We start from the raw sequence: 19,393 nt of genomic DNA, 5'->3' as shown, positions 1-19,393 counted from the left end.
GTAAGGAAGCTTGCAACGAGTAGACACACACGAAAGAACAAAATAAAAGGAAATAAATGGAAGGTATAAAGATGAGGGTGACTGAGGGATAAGGAAGATGAAAAGAAAGGGAAGGAAAAAAGAACATAACACTAAAAAAAGGGGAGAAAGAAAAGCAAGATAATGAAAACAAACGAATCGTTGAAACTATGGTGGGAGGAACTGATGAATATTAACTTTTATTATTCTGATTACAAAATACGTTTCAAACTTGGATGAAACACGTTGTATGTATGTTTTGCCAAGGACATTCTTGGCAATTACAAAGTCAGGAAAATTATAATTCAATCAGCAAGGCATTACTTAAAACCACTTGAAAAAGCAGACCATTTGAACCATCAAACAGGCTGCATGGGGAAAGATTTTAAAGACTCAGTATTCTGGAGCAGCACAGATTGCATTCGCCTGTTGCACAGTGAACCTTCCAATAATGGGGCCATTAGATAAATAGCAATTTGTGTTCCTGGATGTATTTTTCTTCTCATAAACGAGCAATGTAGCCTCATCATCTTTTTCCACATAAAATGCGGGCAGTTCTAGCAAAAAAAAAAAAAAAAAAGAAAAGAAAATTCAAGCACTTGTAGGGTGCTTTTGGCCCACCGAATCCACGTGTGCTGGCCTTGAAAAGGACGCTGCCACCAGTGCCTCCCAACAGCTACGCTCCTAAAAACGTTAGGGCGACGTCACGTTCGTTGCCACACTCGCAAAACCCACAATAAACAGGTCACCTTGACCTCCCTGGCGCAAACGGTGATTTCACCGAACTCCTAACACCCGAAGAATGGGAATGACTGAAAAACGCGTTCGCTGTTCCTTAACCAAAAAGGTGGATGACCTGCTTTCCCCCCCCCCCCCCCCCCCACAGGCCAGCCCCGGTGGCTCGGAACCGGCAGCGCCCACCCGGCCCCTCACAGAGGCGGGAAAACACCTCAGCCGCCTCACCGACCCGACCGCGCGCACCGGCTGGGGCCACACACCCCGCGGCACCGACCCGCTGTGGAAGCAGGTGTGAGGAGGAGGCGGCGGCCATCACCGACCCGGTAAACCCCCCACCCCCTCAAACCCCACTCTCCACAGCCCGGGGCCGGCGTGTGAGGCGGCGGGACGCGCTGCGGCGCCTTAAGGCGCCGCAGCGCGTCCCGCCGCCTCACACGCCGGCAGAGGCTGCGGGGAACAAGGCGGGAAGAGGGGGGGGGCGTGACGTCACCGCGGCGGTTGGGGGCGGGGGGGGGGGGGAGAGAACTGCGGTGATGGAAAATTTTCGGCTCCGCATCTCCTGCGCGTGCCCCCGCCGGGCTCCGCCCCTTCTCCCTTCCCCCCCGCTCCCCCCCCCCTTCCCCCAACCCGCAATGGCGGCGGCGGCGCTCTAGAACGTTCTGCGGCGTTAACGGTTAGGGCTGCCGCCGGCTGCCCGCGCCGTCTCGCCTCAGGGGAACCTCGCGGTGCGTCGTCCCCCCCGTCCCGCTTAAGCTGGGGCTCGGTGGCGGGTGAGGGGCTCGCTGCCCCTTCGAGGGTGCGAGTCGCTCCCGCCTCGCCGTCGCACCTCCGCCATACTCGAGGCTGCTGCTGCTGCCGCGGGGAGAAGCGCGGCCGGGGTCGAGCTTCGACCACCCAGCCACCACACGCACACCCCCTCAAGAAACAGCGGGCACGCGGTGCCTCGCTGCCCGCGCCGAGCCGCAACCTCGCGGCGTGTGTGTGAGGGGCTGGGGGCGAACCGCAAAGCCCCGCTGCCCCCTTCCGCGGGGCATCGAGCACCGAAGCCCTCAAAAAAGTTTCTGAGGGAAAGGAAGCAGGTTGTTAATTCCCCCCGCCCCGGCTCCCTCTTTTCCCTAAAGTGGGGTTTATCCTGCGTCGCATCACTAGGGGGAGGCCGTCATTCCGCATCGCTTCCCCGCGGGGAAGGCTCGGGGATCCTTTTCGGCTGCCCCCGGGTCTTGCACGTGTACCGCGGCTCGCTCCCGTATTAAAAACACCAAGTGACTCCAGCGCGGAGCTGTGGGTCGCCGGCCCCTCACACGAACACACACACACACACGCCGTCGTGCGCCCAGCTACCGGCAAACGCCGGAGCGGGAGCCCGGTAGCGCGCCGCAGGCTGGCAAACGAGGCGGGAACTGGAAGCCTCGCTGGGGTTGTACCCGCTGCTGCGGTCCAGGCTGCGGATGCTGCGGCGGGCGGGCGGGCGGGCGGCAGCACCTTCAGGGAGCGCTCCAGACGAGCACCGGCAGCGAAACCCCGACTGACACCCCCCCCGGCTCCTCCCGCCCCGGCGGCGGCAGGGGGTCAGCCGGGCAGGGCGGGGGGCGGCGCGGCGGCGGGCGAGCGCCGCGCCCCTCCGCGATGACGCGCCCGCATTCCTGCCTGAAGAGCGGCGGCGCCCCGAGGGGGCCGTCAGAGCGGGAGCGACCAGCGCCGAGGCGATATTTTCTTTCCCTTTTACACCGCTGGCTTTTCTTCAGTGATTTTTGGTTGGTTGGTTGGTTGGTTTTGCGTTTTGGGTTTTTTTTTTTTTTCTACCTTTATTTATTTAGGGTGGTTGTTTTCCCCGGCGTTTTATAGCTCAGGGTTTTATTCCCCTTGCAAGAAGCAGCAGCGGAGAGGAGCATCTCCCCGTTCCGAGGCTTCGGGAGGACACCTCGCTTGCAGGCTCCCGCGGAGAAGGTACGGCGCGGCTCTTACCGCGGCCGCCGGCGGCCACGGGGCGAGTTTTCGGGCTCAGCGGGGCTGGTCCTCCGCGCCTTTGTCTGACGGCAGCCCCCCCCCTCCCCCCCCCCCCCCCACCACCTCGGTTTGCCGGCGGGCGCTGCAGCATCCTAAAAAGGGGGGGGGGGGGGGGGGGGGGGGGGAAGCCAAACCCAAGCGTGTGCGGTGCGATTTCCATTTTTCCATTGGAAACGCCGCCGGGATGTCACCGGCGGGATTGGGAGAAGGGGGCGGGGGGGGGGGGGGCAAGGTAAACAGAGAGGCGGCCAATGTGACAATCGCCCATCGGTGTTGCATCAGTCCCCGCGGTCGGCGTCGGGGGGGTGGAGTGCGGCGTGGCGGTGCCGTTACCTCGGCCCGGTGGCCGCCGCTGCAGGTACCGTCGCCCCGCGCCGTTGTTCCCGTTTCCCCCCCCCCCGGCCGCGGGGTCTCACCTTTGTCCGCCCGCGCGCCCCCCGCCCCGCCGCGCCTGGTACTTTTCCACTCGGGCGGGGGCCGCCGAGCCCCGCGGGCGGGCCACGTGACGGGCCGCGGCGCCCGCTGCGGCAACTGACGTCGCCTCCCACCTCCGCAGGCGCGGCCAGCCCCGCCGCCAAGGACAAAAGAGCGGGTCCGCCGAGCGCCCGGCTTCCTCCTCCTCCTCCTCGTCACCATGAGCAGCGCCGAGATGGGCAAGTTCAACATCTCCCCCGACGAGGACAGCAGCAGCTACAGCTCCAACAGCAACGACTTCAGCTACCCCTACCCCACCAAGCCGGCTGCCATGAAGAGGTGAGGCGGAGATGGCGGGGTGCGGGTGGGGGGAGGGGGGCGTCAAAAACGCCAACGCCGCCGCCTCGGGTCCGGTGCTGGCGGGCGTCGGAGAGAAGCGCGGAGGTGACTGCGGGCGTCAGCACGCGCCGCGCTTTGTGCGCCGGGGAGGGTGGCGGGGGTGCGGTGTTCTTCTTCTGGGGGGCACTCGGGTGGTTTTTTTGTCGTTCGTTTCCCGTCGGAAGCGAATAGGCGAGTCGCCCGCGATGGTCGCTAATGACGCGATATTTTTTTCCAGCCACTATGCGGATATCGATCCAGAAAACCAAAATTTCTTGCTCGACTCCAATCTTGGAAAGAAGAAATATGAGACTCAGTATGTAAGTACATAGCAATGACCTTTCAAAAACCAAAAAGAAAAAAAAAATGCCAAATTTATGTTTGCTTTAATTGTGAAATAAGTAATAACTTTCTATTAATTATTACCTATCTCCCTTTTCTCAGCATCCGGGTACTACTTCCTTTGGAATGTCAGTATTTAATCTGAGCAATGCTATTGTGGGTAGTGGCATCCTTGGTCTTTCTTATGCCATGGCTAACACTGGAATTGCTCTTTTTGTGTAAGTATCTTTTGGTTCATCAAAAAACAACCTTTCTGCTCTGTAATTAATAATGGAAAAATACTTGATGTAAGAACATGACCTTTACAAAATACGTAGTCATTGCCGTAGGTGCAGAATTGCATTTTGGGATTCACGGCTTGTTTTGAATTAAGAGGTTGTGATACAGTCAGAAGGACTTGCAAACATTAAACAGATTCATTGCAAGTGCTGCAACCCGCAAAACATTTTACGGTGAATTTTCCTCTACTTAGCTGCAGTTTCTCCATGGATAACTGATAGACTTCCCATTTTCCAAGGGGAAGAGAGAGGTGCTACTGAACAGACTGAACTCTGTATTAGCTTTTTCCTTCAGAGAATGACAAGAGAAACTTTTCAATTAGTGGAAGTCCTAATTGCACAAAAAGTTACGGGATCAGGCTCTAGAGAGTTAGAAGAAAAACATAGGCAGAAGGGGATTGGTTTATTTGTCTCTTGCAAGTCTGGCCATGTCTACTCTTAAAAACTTCTGTGGCCCAGTCCTAACGATCAGGGACGCAGTCTCCTTCTCCTCAGCTGACATAGTTGTGCCTATAGAGGTGCGATGTACTTACACCAAGAAAGAAATAATTTTTATTGCTATGCTTTTACTCAATTCAGGGAGCCGGTTTCAGCTACACCTATAAAAATCGGTGTCTCCCTGCAAGGGAGGGATGTGGAATAACCAGCATATCTTCATCAATATGTCCATATTGGCAAAAGCTTTCAGGTATAAGACAAGACTCCACTAATGTAATTGGAAATGGCGTGAGGAAACAATTGTGTACGGTGCTCCTAAGTGTCTTGGGAAATACATTTTTCACATATTGGAGGCAGTTCAGCTCACACGACGCGTAGTATCAGTGACTGAGTGCAAATGGGAACCCATGGTTGTGTTTAAAGGAACTTTGCATTTTTATCCTGGAAATGGATAAACATGCTGAATGTTCAAGAGCAAGTGAAGAGTAACGTTTAGTTCAAAATTTGCCTTGCTCTGTTGCCAGATAGCCAGAAGGTTGTAGGTCAGATTTACTTCCAGACACTTGACAGTATATCAAGGTGCTGTTCGTTTCCTGAGGAAACTACCAATGTGTAAAGTTTTGATCTAAAGGATTCTATTTAAAATATATGGTGATTTGTTAATTTTTTGTTAAGACTTTCACTCACTTAGATGATGCTAAACTGAATGAACAACTTAGCAGCATGAATTCGGAAGAGAGAGAGATACTTCATCTCTCTACACACCACTCATGCTCTAAAGATGTTCTGCAGCACACATAAGATAATCAGCATCATGCACATTAGAATGTCTCCGAGGAGAGGGAAAAAAGGAATTTAAGGTTAGGTATTTGAACAGATTTGCATATAATGGGGGTCCTTTTTTTCTGAAGAAAAAAATGTTCAAAACTGTCAATTTAACAATTGGGTGCTGAGATTATTTAGTCACCTTTCATTTCCAGATACTGCATTCAGATCTATTTGCCTTCATACTGATTCAAAGATAAACTGGCTTGCTACCTTTCGAAACTTAGTGTAGTTTGTATAGTTCCAAGGCAGGAAAGCAGTCAATCGCTGATGATACTGAGGATTTATGATGACACTGAGGGCATTACAGACATGCTTTAATAACTAGGTTCCAGATGCAGTCGATTAAGGCACTAAATTCTTCAAAGACTGTGTGGAGTCACTTGTGTCAGTGCTGTGACTTGTCACTTGTGTCAGCACTAAATAAATGAATGATACGGTCTGGAAGCCAGAAACTGAGCTTCGAGATGAGTTTGCTGACTGATCTTGTCAACACTGTAGGCAGCCATTCAAGGTTAGGACTGAGGGGTCCAGGATCTGTGCTGTTTTAATGAAATGGAACCCTTGCACATCTCGCTGTGCTGTTTCTAAGTTGATGGCTGAATTAAATCCTGGTTAATCCCTCTCTACCTGTCAGAAATACAGAGGTCTATTTGTGTGCATGTGTTGGTGTCGAATTGGCACCATAACACAAGTTTCCCGCATTCCTTGTACGGATCTGCAAAGCTTTTCTCAGATGTTCTTGTTTCCAGTTCTTTGTGCTGTGTTTACCAATTTCGCCAACGTTAAAAATGGCACAAAAGGAACTGTAAAGAGTGCTCTGGGAACTCTAAATGGAGCTTGCCATTTTTGAGCAGATGTGCTGATTCTTAGCTTTCCTGTAAAGCAGAATGCTTGTATGGGTATAAGAAAGGACAGGGATTTTTTTTTTTTAATGTACTGTAATTTTCCACTGTGTTCTTCAGCAGTCTGAGAAGTCCCCCCTAGCGTGCCACTCCAGGAAGTGCATTTGTTGTGGGAGAGAATTGCAGTTGAGAGATCCGAATTTTAGATGTTGCAAATGTGCTTCTGGAAATAATATATATTGCGTGTAAAACCAGTGGGGAAGATAAACAAGCCACTAGTGATTCCCATGTAAGCACACATGAAGAGTAACTTTTGAACAAAGAAAGTTGTCTTTTTTTTTTTAATGACAATAAATATGTATTTCCATTTGAAGACACAGCTCTCAATACATCTGAATTTTCAGTCTTTTTTTTAAGGCTTTTGCGGTTTCGTCTTCACATAAAAAAAGACATGACACAGGTTTAAGCTGAAAAGCTGATTTGTTTAAGACCAAGAGATAATCTTCACTTTAGCTACAGTTAGTCACAACTGGATGTTCAATAGAGGCATGACACACTGTTGAGCAAGGATAGGAAGACAGGAGAAATACAGTTTCTTGCAAGGATACAAAACCATTCCTATTGATACTTTGTTAAGCTATTCATATCAAATGTAGCCAGTTATAATGGACTGACACTTGTCGGTGCTTACACCACTTTCCAGTGAATATAAGCGTTGTTTAACCCTACACTAGAATTTCTCTCTGTGCCTCTGAAATGCATTTTAGTATAAAATCCTTTCTAAACTAGGCATTAATTGGGTTTTCAGAATGCTTTTAGCTGGCCTTAGAATCTACAGGGTTTTCCCAGATAATATTTTAGTATGATTAATTTTTACGTTTGATCTGCCTTTATTTAATAAGGTTACAATAAGTCATTTATGGCTATTAAAAATTTGCATGTTTTTCCCCCCCCCAGGATACTCCTGCTGTTTGTCTCAATATTTTCTTTGTATTCAGTGCATCTGCTTTTGAAGACTGCCAATGAAGGAGGTATGGCAAATTACTGTTTTACAAATATATGGTATTTGTTTCATATGGTATCTTTGTGAAACACACCCTTCCAATGGATTCTTTTGGGTTTTTTTAGGATCTTTATTGTATGAACAGTTAGGAATGAAGGCATTCGGTATGGCTGGAAAACTTGCTGCGTCTGGATCAATTACAATGCAGAACATTGGAGGTGAGGACAAGATCTTAAAATGTCTGCGCTGTCAATAGTAATTGTTCCCTACTTATTCTTGGAGACTTTTTTTTTCACACAACATGTGTTCATTAACTGCTTGTGTTCAAGTGAAGTTATGAAACATGTTATGTGATTCTTGCATCTTGTGGCATATTCTATATTTGTAATGATCTATGATGTTATTCACCTACAGCTATGTCAAGCTACCTCTTCATAGTGAAATATGAGTTACCATTGGTCATCAAGACATTTATGAACATCGAAGAGACCACAGGGTAGGTGTTAGAACTCCTCATCAGAGAAACTATTAGGAGAAACAAATACGGAGACTGTATATATTTTTATATGAAGACCACGTTCGGTACACCATAGGGTAGCTTCTTACTCAGACAGAGATACAGTAAGTTTGCCCTTCCCCTGAGTGCTCCACTTCATTTAGATCCAGCCTGTCCTGGAAAAAGGGTAGAAAAATACAGGTATCGCATCATATTACAGAAAGCAGTTCTCTAAAGAACATCAGGTAAGTGTTAATGTATGTACCAGTCAGTACATACTCTCGATAAGGAAAGGTAAATGTGGTTATGGTTGGTTTGGTTTTCGTTTTTTTTTTTTTTTTTTCCTTACTGCATTCCAACTGGTTTGGACTGAATATTTTGGTTTTCTAGTGTTAATATTGTGGGAAGTGATTAAATATAAGACTAAGGTGCAGTTATGTAATGAATGTCTTAAGGAATGGTTCTCAAAAAGACACGGGGACTAAACATTGAGATAAGACAGAGTTTATATGCCCAAGACTAAAATGGTGGGCACATTGCCATTTAGCCCTGGAGACATCTTGACTCCATAGTGGCTTTCCTGCTTGGCTTTAAAAGTGGGTGCCTTGGGTAGGGTTCATTTTATCTAACCATACCGTCTGAAAGTTAGATTTTGAGCTTATCATTACTCTGGTCTTTGTATAAATCAGTGGAGAAAGGTGGTCCCCCGTAGTGGTCAGTTCAGTGCACCTGGCTTAGACACCTGTTTTGGGCATCTCCAAAGAACAATTTATCATATCACTCTATATTGAGAGGGTGTGTAAAAACAGCTATCTAAAACAAGATGCCTGACTTCAGATGGATAGAGTTAAGTGCTATAAATCTCACTCTTCAGAGTTGTACTTCTGTGCCTTGTCCTGAAGTGTCCCAGTCTTGAGAGGGCTGAGCAGCTCAAGACTCCAACTTGCACCTAAGCCTGAGTTCAGAAGGTAGGCATTTTTCTGCCTGTGTTCCCTAAGGGGTTCAAGCCATGTGGTGGTGTTCATACAGCTTGCTGATAGATATTGTCATGACAACAGTGCTAGCCATCTTTTTTTTTTTTTTCCTCTCTTTTTTTTTTTTTTTTTTTTATGTACTCGAAGAATGTACCCACCCCATTTACTTACTAGTGGTAATGTTTACAAATTCTTTGCTGGGAAGGTTCATTTCCCTCCTTCGGCTGAATTCAAGTCCCTATTTTCTACTTCTTAAGAAAGTACTGGCTGCTCCAGGGACTTATGAGGGGGCTTGGAGGCAAGTATTTTTCACTGTCCCATCTTCAGAAAAGAATTCAAAATTGGCTGCAGTTCAAGAGGGAAAGTTAAAGGATGTGAATCTCACTGGATTCAGCTGCTGCTCTGCAAATCTAGCAGACAAAATTAAGAAATTGAGATTTGTATCTTAAGTGTTTTCTTGTTGGCTGGTACTAGGTAGCTGTACACTGATTTAAAGTAAATCTTTTCTCGGTGCTCCGGCAATTGTGGACCCCGTTTAACTGACTCTCTCCATGCGTTGCTTAGGGGAGTCTGGGTGGCTACCATTGGCATGGATTCCACTCTGGCAGCCTGGTGTCTAAAATGTAAGCACTTACCTGTTTAAATGTCCCAAAATAATGCTTACTGTAGAAGATATTCTGGAATTCTGAGACAATATTACAAATACTAGCTCCATTATTAAAATTCATTTAGCAATTTTTAAAATACTCGGCTGTATTTTAAAACTGTGCAATCCCATTCTTTACTCTTCAGCACAGAAAAACTTGTAAGTCCTTGGTCTGAAAGTCCTGATGGCCTCCACGTGGGGCATGCACAATAATGGTGCGCGTTCTTATGACTGTATCAAATGCAAAGAAACCCTGTGCTGTGATTTCTTTTAAATATACCACAAAGACTACTACATTTAAAAAAAAAAAAAAAAAAAAAGACAACAAAAGGTACATGACGTTAATGTCATACACATCTGAACTTTCTGAACTACGTTTTTTACATTTAGTTATCCCAGATAAAACTGGGGAAAGAGATGACCAAATTGTTTTTGCATTTACTAAATAAATCCAGAGCAAGTCTGTTAAAGCTATTTCATATTTCCACTACCATATTTAGGCTTGCAATTCAGCAATTGAGTGTGAATGCACAAATTTCCAATTAGGTCATTAGTTTTTCTTTGTTTGCCTAAATAGTATACAGTCCATTTTAAAATAAATACTGTTAGATGATACCATAATGGGATATGAAGTATTAATATTTGTGAATAAATGCTCAGTGTTACTTTAATTGCTTAAAGCATATAGGATGATCCTGTAGGACAGATGAAGAAAGCAGTTACCCTGCCACGATTAAATACTCAAGGTCAGTTTTTCTATTAGTTCAGTGAAATTACGTTTTATTTACACAGAGCTAACTTCGTTTTTCTGTGTTTCAAAGGAAGATGTTAATCTTCTAACACTCCAAATGTTTTGTCAAAAAATAGCTGCTGCTTCTTATGGAAGAAATGGAAAAAATGATCTGAAGGAAAAAAAATTCTAAGGTTCTTGTCATAGATTCCCTACTGAAAGGGACTAAACGTGCCTCCAAGAGACTCCCAGTGCTTGTTGGAGTTTTCTCAGCCAGTGGGCTTGAGCTACTGCCTTAACTCCAGCCCTCACCTGTTTTTCTTTAACTCCCGCAGGGCACCCAACAGAATTTTATTTCCATTAAAAGTGGATCACCACCCTGCTGGGGCCCTGCAATATTCTAATACATCTGGAGAGTTGGGAACCAACATTTAAGCAAATTACTATTTTTTCCATGATTGATCCCAGTTGACTTCTTTTCCGACCAGTCATTTACTTTCCTGTCTTCTGACTTCCAGATGCATATTAATTTTAGAAAAGGACACTAAAGGAAAGGCACAATGCAGGTTTGGGGTGAGATAAGAAGGTGTTGTAGGGCTTTAGGTCCATATAGTGAGTTGCTAATCCTTTGTGACATCAGGTACTACACTTTTTGAAGAAGCCATATGTTGTAGGAGAAGATAAGAGTGAAGGCTAAACTGCAAAAGTCATAATTTTTAAATACTTTGATTACTTACAAATATTAACTTTTTTCTTCAGAGAATGGTATCTTAACGGCGACTATTTAGTGCTGCTGGTGTCTGTCATCCTCATTCTTCCCCTGTCCTTACTGAAAAATTTAGGTAAGCAATGGAGTACAATCAAAATAAAAATGCATTGAAAATATTGTGGGGAAATGGGTTGATACAATGTTTGAGTCTTGAAGTACTATGTGAATTAACAACTGTCTCCAAACTTGTCTCTTGGGACTAATCAGTGTTTAGGTAATTGCTGTCAGTCTACTTAAAAAAAAAAAAAAAAATTTAAAAAAAAAATTTAAAAAGGACAAGAAAAAGATCCAGACATCCAAGCATCTTAAGTTACAGATGTGTTTGTGGGAAATGAAAGGACAATAGATAGGGTAGCTTTAGAACAAGGCTCAACGGTAACTTTCTGTTTGTGTTCTTATCACAAAGTTTGACCTACTTTGGTCAGTAGTGAAGTAGTATAATATTGTATAACAGTCTCAAAAGAATAGGGATGCTGGACCTGGGCAGTTAAATTGTCTTTGCAATGTAAATAGAATTCACCTTTTTCATTTTAGATCCCAAGCAATAGCAGAATATTCATACCAGATGCTTTATCTGAAATGGCTGTAATTCAGTGATATATGTCAATAATTCAGTTTGCACACTATTTGTTCAGAGAATCCTGTAGTGGAACCTTACTAACTGAGAGTCTCAATGTGAATTACTTTCTCAAGTTACTACTTTCTACAAATTAAGTGAATCAATAAAAACAGAAGGAAAAGGCTTTGTTATCTCATAGTGCATTCTATTAGAATTAATCCTAGAGTCGTTCTTAGTATATAATAAGCAATTCGCATAATTGTTGGTGGGTGGTTTTTGTTGTGGGTTGGGTTTTTTTGTAAGTTATAAAATTTAATGTTACAGACTCACTGTACAGACCCTAATATGTGTTTAAGAACTTTCAGATCTGGGTTGAGATTAGCGGAAAGTCAATGAATAATTTACTTGTTCTATGTAACACTAAGAAAATGGCAATCCAAAGAGATCACTGACAGCACATATTTTATCATAATGTTATGACTTGAATGGTGTTTCTGTTTATTGTACCTTAGATTTTTTTGTCTTTCTTGAACACAGGATATTTGGGCTATACCAGTGGCTTTTCCTTACTTTGCATGGTCTTCTTTCTGATTGTTGTAAGTATAATCTTGTAGATTTCCAGTGCTTGTAAAACTGCATTTCAAAGTGAAATTAAACACAGTTTCTGAAAAGTTTTGCATATTGCATTAGTCAAAGTAACAATAAATACACGGCTTTATTTCTAGGTAATTTGGAAGATGTTTCAGATTCCTTGTCCTATGGACAGTGACATCATGAACGCAACATTAATAAATGTGACACTGGCATCTTTGGTAAAAGAAAACATAACAAGTGATGATGTGTGCAAGCCAAAATATTTCATCTTCAATTCACAGGTAACTGACTGAAAATCAGACTTGCTGTTGAAAATAACTAAGAGAGACTAAGTACGTAGCAGATAAATTAGGTCATTTTTCCTTCAAGTAATTGCCCAGTTGTAAACTTGGGATGTGCTAAGACTTTCTGTTCTAGGAGAGTTAGGCACTGTTTACCTCCTGTAGACTGCGTGTTTCCACACTCCGAATACACAGAAATTAGAGGAGCTTGAGGTGCCTGCCTGAGATGAGTGGCAATAAACGCATCTCTCATTCTTCAGCACAGCATTTCTCAAGCTTTCTCAAGTAAGTTAGTAAAGCATTTTAAAAAGTAGATTGCAGAAGAAGATGAAGGAAATAGTAAAAGCACATGAATGGGAAGTGTATGCTAGGGTTTGGCATAGACATTAAGTTCCCCATCACAAAGTCTTCGCTCTCATGAATGCTCCCAATTACAGTGGTGAATGCCCGCTCGTGGGGAAGAAGTATGTGTAACAGCCAATACCAAGATCAGGCTATAATGGCTTTAAGCCTATGAGATGCAGAACATAATTCTGAATGGAAATACATTCAGCTCAGCAAGGACTTCAGTGGGATTTGACAGTATCTGGTACCTCAGGGACTGGGTTTAAGAAAATACGATCTTGTTTTAATTTTTGCCAAAGTTTCAGTTGTAAAGAATAGCTAGTCTTTATCAAAAAGTAAACTGATAGCTAAGTCAAAACTCAAAAGATCTACTGATGAGTTTTTTAAAACTAAATTTCTAATGTCTGTTGAGATACTTAAGAAAGATACTTTTGTTTTTCAGACCGTCTATGCTGTCCCAATCTTAACATTTTCTTTTGTCTGCCATCCTGCAATTCTTCCTATCTATGAAGAACTGAAGAGGTAAATGTTAGATGTGCGTCTGTAATTTCACTAAAGAAACAGAAGTAGTATAAAACAGTAGGTTCTCATTGCTAAAAATGTTTCTTTTTCTCTTTCTTACAGCCGAAGCCGTAAAAGAATGATGAATGTGTCATATGTATCTTTTTTTGCCATGTTCCTCATGTATTTATTGGCTGCTCTCTTTGGATACCTGACATTTTATGGTAAATATTGCCTTCTCTGCTTTCTTTTAAATGAATTATGTTCTGCAAAATTCACGCTATTACTTTTAAGATAGAGCAAGCAAGCATTTACTATGGGTTCTAAATATACACTGTTTGCTGGGGGTTTTGTTAATGCTTTTATAAGTGCACACCCAAAAGGAGATCAGTAGTAGAATTAGGCCCAAGGCACAGGATTAAAACTGGATTAAAACAGATTCAGTGCCTTCAAGTTACCCCTGTGTAGATGTGCTTACAGGAGCTGTTGAGGCTTTCAATTCATATTGCTATAACAGTAAAATTCGCTAAGGATTTAGAGCAGAAGTGGTTGTTTGAGAAGTATGTCAACTACATCTAATTAAAATACTGTTTTCTTTATAGGAAGGGTCGAACCAGAACTGCTTCATACCTACTCTGCTTATCTGGGTGCTGATGTTCTTCTTCTTATTGTGCGTCTCGCTGTACTTATGGCTGTAACCCTTACTGTACCTGTAGTTATTTTCCCAGTAAGTAATTTATTTTTTTAATCTTACTACCATTTTTTATTTTCATCACCTGTCCTGCTGCAGTCATTTACTGATTTGGCAACTCCCCTTTATTAGTTTATATAATTTTTCTCTTAACCAAAAAAGGATGTTTGTTCTAATAAGCTTGATGAAATATCTCTATACTGTGAATTCAAATAAATTAAATAAATAGGCAACATTTATAAAGCAGTAGATACAAATACATTCATTTATATTGTTTTGCTGGTATGGTTTAACTGGGGAGGTGGAACAGATTGCCCCTTTATACAAGTACTTGCACTATTGTATTATAAGCTTACAAAACTCAGTGTGTTTTTGTAAGTACATTGTGAACACGAATTCTGGCCATTTAGGTGTATGTTGTTGAGCAACATCCTTAGATGTTACAGAAACCCCTGGGATTTATTTTTCTTCAGGACAGATGTTTTTCCTTGTTTTTTCTCCATTACTGGCTGTGCTTTGAGAATCTAAATCACTGAAAAGAGAAACAAACCAGAAACACAGAGCTGCCTCTCAAGTGCAGGAAGTAAATATTAAAAAAAAAAAAACAAACCACCAAACCAAACTACTTTCATGCCTGTCTTCAACTTCTATTAAAATCTGAAGTGTTCAGGAAAATTAAGTTAAAATACTTTCAGAAGGAAGGTCTGATTCAGGTGACCGTCACTGACTTCCATAATGAAGACTAAACTGTCTTTTTGGTTTTGGTTTTTTTTTTCTCCCACTCTTCAAAAGATCCGCAGTTCCATTACCCAGCTGTTGTGGGCAGGGAAGGAGTTTAGATGGTGGCGTCACTGTTCCATTACAGTTGCTCTTCTGGCATTTACCAATGTGCTTGTTATCTTTGTCCCTACTATTCGAGACATCTTTGGCTTCATTGGTAAGCATTTTCACGTCAGTTCAAGTAGTCTTTCAAATCTCAGAAAATGCAGTTCTGATCTGATTAAATTATGTTTACCTGTTTATGAATATTTATTTCTATGCTTTTTCAATACAGGTGCATCTGCGGCTGCCATGCTGATCTTTATACTTCCTTCTGCCTTCTATATAAAATTAGTCAAGAAGGAACCAATGAAGTCAGTGCAAAAGATTGGGGTATGTATAGACAGATATGTAATAGTTACGCTTGCTTACTAATTCAGAGCAAGAACTTTAGTTTCCTTCTTCACAATTTAGGAATTCCGAACTCCTGGGGAAGGTAGTCAGTGAACCAGCATTTAATGTTGCCTTAGTCAACATGTGGGAGTTGCATAGGTACTCAAAACTGAGGAGATAACCATCACAAGGCTCAGTTCACTCCGGTGACTTCTCTCACCACCCCCAACCCCCAATCTCAACAATAGTTGGGTCATTCTGTTGCTGATAAGAACCAGATTTCAACAGATTACCCTTTAGAGCTATACTAAAAACATCTTGTCGTTCTCCTTTAAATTTTCTTTCAAGACCTACTTACGTAATTTACCCCATAAAAGCTGACCTCCACCGATCATTTGGGACATCCCGACTGATGTTGGTGGTCTTACTGATCTTAGACGTACTGACCCTGAATCAAATCTTAGACATACTGAGTCAGAATCAAGTCAGCACAGTGGCAGAGCCTGACTGGTATCAGCAGCTACATTAACTTCCCTCAGGTGAGGGAGGTTAGGTGAGATGAAGTCTGCTATACTGAAAATAAATGTACTTTTTTATTTGAAAAGGGACCCCAGGTATGAGAAAGATGCCCAGCTCCTTACTGTTTACTGTGATCTCTTGTCTCTTTTCCTTTGTCCTCCATAAGCAATGGCATTTGTGCCATAAGTGGGCATGACTATAGCTGTAATAGCAGAATCTGAAATACTTCTTTTATGTTTTCTTTTTTCAGGCTGCGTTCTTCTTTCTAAGCGGTATACTTGTGATGACTGGGTGTATGACACTGATTATTCTAGACTGGACCCAGAATGTTGCATCTGATGGCCATTAACTGTCCTGGTTTAATCCCTAATACTCCACTTCAAATGCCAGTGTTCACTCAGATACCTACTGAGAACGAAAATAAGCTATTCAGCTCCCTTTAAAATGCAGATTCTTTGCTGATGGTTCTTCTGATTGTAGAATACCTGAACTCTGTCTTTAAGAAACTATTCTGCATGATGGAAGCGGATATTAACATCAAACCACCTGAGTGTCTGGCTGAAGGAAGTGACAACTTTATTCCATTCCAGAGAATGGACAGAACTCTCTGTAGACTTTTATCAAGCCATGTTTGGCTTTCATCATTGTTACTTGGATATTTTGTTATTTTACTTGAATGTGCCTAATGGAACCATTTGATGTGAGAAATAACTCTTTAATTTACAGCAAAGTGTTTAAATAACCAATGAGAGAGAGAGAGAGAGAGAAACACTATTATTTTTTGTACCAAAAATTCTTATGGACCTCAAAAGCACTATTTTGACTTTAAGAAACGTTTTTCTAAAAAGAATAAAAGAATAATGTAGAAGAGCTCAAAAAAAATATTTAATCGGTGTCCTAAATTAAATCTAGTTTGCCTTTCAGTAGAGGCATAATTAGAAGAAATTTTATTTTAAAAAATACTTCTAATGACCAAAACAGAAAATGAACCAATTCAATTAAAAATTCTCTTAATTACAAATGCTTCCCATGAAATTCACTTAGTTCTAAGTAGAGTGAAAATAATCCTGAAAATCAGTTGTCAGCTTACTTAAGTAACTACAGTTACCTTAGTTCCCAAAAATGGTGTGGAAACCCAAAATTTCAAGCTTTAAAAAAAACACACCCTTTAGAACGGGTACGTTTGAGAAAAATGTAGTTAATATAGAAATCGTAAAGATGGCGTTGACATTTCCCTTCTTGAGGTACTCAATAGTGCAATTGAGTAAAACAGGGTTTGGGGGTTTTTGCTTTTTGTGTTTTTTCCTGTTGTAGATATAAACTGAATGGCACGGGAGCATATGAGGCCATTAATATAAAACTCCCTCCTGCAGTTCTCTTTATTAATAAGGTCCATTGTCAGTTGTAGCAATGTTTGTTGGGGTCTTTTTTTCTGTCCAATCTATCTTGAAACAGGCTGTAGGAAAACAAAAAGGTCCTAATGTAGTTTACTAGTTGTATAATATTCGAAAACTGTACAGTATTTCTCAAATTATTCATCCGTTATTGGATTTTGAATTACTTGACTATTCTGTTTCTGAGTCAAATCCACAAAATAACTGCACCAGTATTTCATGCTTGGTACAAACTCTCTTCGCATACGCAACTGGGATTCCTCTTCCAATTTATACTGTATAGTAGTATTAAAGATAACCTCATAGGCTGGATAGTCATCTCATACTTGTTTGCTTCAGAAATAGGTAAGTTTCTTACGAGCCCTAGCTAGCTAGCTATGAAACAGGTGCTGTATGGTTGTGATTAGCTGTTTTGTTTCTAGTGCATGTTTACTCTTTCATTCTTATCCCAGGTTGAAGAGAAATAACACTTGTATAACAGCGTACTTGGCTTATAAGAGGTTCTCAAACACCCCAATTATTGGGTACAAAAGCCTAGACAGAGATTATTAATGAAATAATCATGGCAATGTGGTCAACTGTCTTCATCTGACATGACGCTTTAAAAATCTGATTTACAAAGTTCCACTCGGTCATTGTGTCAGAGGGAACAAGTAAGGGCCTGTAATCCATTGATTAAACAGTGCCTGAGACTTTTTTGCTCTTGTAGAATTAATCAGGAACAAATCTAAAGGATAGTCACTGTTTGGCAGATAATGTCAGTCTCTGCCCAGCCATTTAAAATCTATGAAAAATATTGCAGGTATTTTGTATCGATACTTCTGCATGACTGTAAGTACTGGTCACTAAGTCTGTAGTGTAAAACTGTAATGAGAAGTTAGATTCCTCTTTTGTTGTTTGTATTATTAGTTCGGTGGTACTCAACTGGCAATTAACGATCCTGGAGTCAGCACTGACGAACGCTCCTTAGGTACTTCTCTGCCTCAGGTACTGTACATCCATGGCTAACTACCCCATGTTACCTGATCTCCACAGAAGTGCTGAGCGTGTGCCTCCTCAGTACTTTGGCAGCTTTTCCTCTTCCTCTCCACAAACGTAGAAAGGTGGAAGAGGATTAAAATGTTGTCTACCTTTGAGCCACTTGTAGCACATAAGGGATGAAGCGCTTCCCTTGCCAGCATTTAAAAAGAAAGAAAGAAAGTGAGAAATAGCCTCCTTTGTCTCAGTAAGTAGAAGTGGAAGGAGGTGTAGATGAGAAGTGACTACACAGTCCTTCTCAGCAGCCAGAGAGGAGGAAGGTTTTTGTGATGACACCTCATAATGTATCATACATGTCACTTAATTCTCTGAATGTAGCAGCTTCCAGATTTTACATTATGTGTTACATTATTTGGTGACTGGCTCTCCACCTGCAACAGTTGAGTTCCACTTGGCTGGGTTGATTTCCAACATACGATTTATTTAATTATGGATTGGTTTTTTTTAAAAACCTGTCTGCTTAAAGTTACCTACATGACAAACCACCCAAAAGAGCAGCTTCAGTATTAAACCACTGTTTTGTCGCCTCAGTTAGACATTACTGTCTTCCATGATATTTCAGTCATAAATGTAACATGTTATTTATAAAACATTAATCCATTAAAACTAAACCTATTTTTCAATATTTATGATAGTCTATGTACATAAATTGTATGTGTGTATATACTGTAAGTATAATGTATATAATGTAGGTTTGGAAACCGGGACTTATGTATATATTCCTCTCTCATTACTGATTGTTACATCATTTCAAGGAGTTGTCCATGTTGTACATCTGTATTAACAACCGTCAAAGGAAAGATTCTTTTACAACAAAAGATAATGCTTACAAGAATGGAAGAAATGTGTCACACCTAAGATGTGTAAGAAAACACTAAGATTGTATTTATTACAAATGTATATGTTGCAGTAAACACAGGAGTCACTTGGGTCCATAAAAAGCATCGTTCAGGTTCATGTATACCTTTCCTCAAATTTACCATGGATGTTACGATTTCCTGAATGCAGCAACTTAACAACTTTTACGGTCTAACTTATTTGTTAGGCCACCAAATTCAGGCATCCTACGGTACATCTGTGTACATATGTAAATATCCACTGTATGGTTAGAGGCCAACACTCTAGCTCCAGTTGTTGGCAGGGAGTGCAACACAGTTTCAATGAAACATTGTATGTTTTAACTGAAATAAATAAATAGATAATCCTAAGCAATGTTGTGGTGGTTTTTTGGGAGGAGGCATTTGAAGGGTTTTCTTTAAAGACAATATTAAAAGTGTATCTTTAATTTCATGCATGTTTAACTTACTTATGAGCACTTTTCAGGAAGGGGAGGAAAAAAAGGAAAAATAGCATACGACTAAGTCCACAATTTATGACACTACAAGAGTAAACAGAACAAGTCTGGACACTAAAGAAAA

The 19,393-nt window shown here is 42.1% G+C and overlaps 1 protein-coding gene across 3 annotated transcripts; it reads left to right on the top strand.

Annotated features, from left to right (window-relative positions):
* Nucleotides 1-2,393: 2,393 nt before the first annotated feature.
* On the top strand, nt 2,394-19,183 carry SLC38A2 (solute carrier family 38 member 2). 3 transcript variants are annotated; one of them, XM_030014890.2, is made up of 16 exons: nt 2,400-2,703; nt 3,320-3,516; nt 3,794-3,875; nt 4,000-4,115; nt 7,241-7,314; nt 7,412-7,504; nt 7,701-7,782; nt 10,892-10,974; nt 11,998-12,056; nt 12,186-12,335; nt 13,123-13,202; nt 13,305-13,405; nt 13,784-13,908; nt 14,665-14,809; nt 14,927-15,024; nt 15,794-19,183. In XM_030014890.2, exons 2-16 carry the CDS (start codon nt 3,398-3,400, stop codon nt 15,890-15,892), a joined length of 1,506 nt encoding a protein of 501 aa, XP_029870750.1. In that variant the 5' UTR covers nt 2,400-2,703; nt 3,320-3,397; the 3' UTR covers nt 15,893-19,183. The 3 variants fall into 3 exon arrangements, with proteins under 3 accessions (XP_029870749.1, XP_029870748.1, XP_029870750.1); XM_030014889.2 differs by having other exon boundaries at nt 2,394-2,701; nt 3,316-3,516; nt 14,665-15,024; XM_030014888.2 differs by having other exon boundaries at nt 2,395-2,703; nt 14,665-15,024.
* The last annotated feature ends 210 nt before the right edge of the window (nt 19,184-19,393 follow it).

This window comes from Aquila chrysaetos, chromosome 5 (genome assembly GCF_900496995.4).
Source record: "Aquila chrysaetos chrysaetos chromosome 5, bAquChr1.4, whole genome shotgun sequence".
NCBI lineage: Eukaryota > Metazoa > Chordata > Aves > Accipitriformes > Accipitridae > Aquila > Aquila chrysaetos.
The sequence above is the reverse complement of the archived record's forward strand: the minus strand, read 5'-3'. Positions and strand labels throughout refer to the sequence as shown.

Bases quoted from the DNA above. Each gene is read 5' to 3' on its own strand.
- SLC38A2 (XM_030014889.2), top strand. From the start codon at position 3,398: ATGAGCAGCGCCGAGATGGGCAAGTTCAACATCTCCCCCGACGAGGAC. The intron at 4,116-7,240 runs GTAAGTATCTTT...TCCCCCCCCCAG, and splicing joins ACTGGAATTGCTCTTTTTGT to GATACTCCTGCTGTTTGTCT. The intron at 13,909-14,664 runs GTAAGTAATTTA...ACTCTTCAAAAG, and splicing joins TACCTGTAGTTATTTTCCCA to ATCCGCAGTTCCATTACCCA.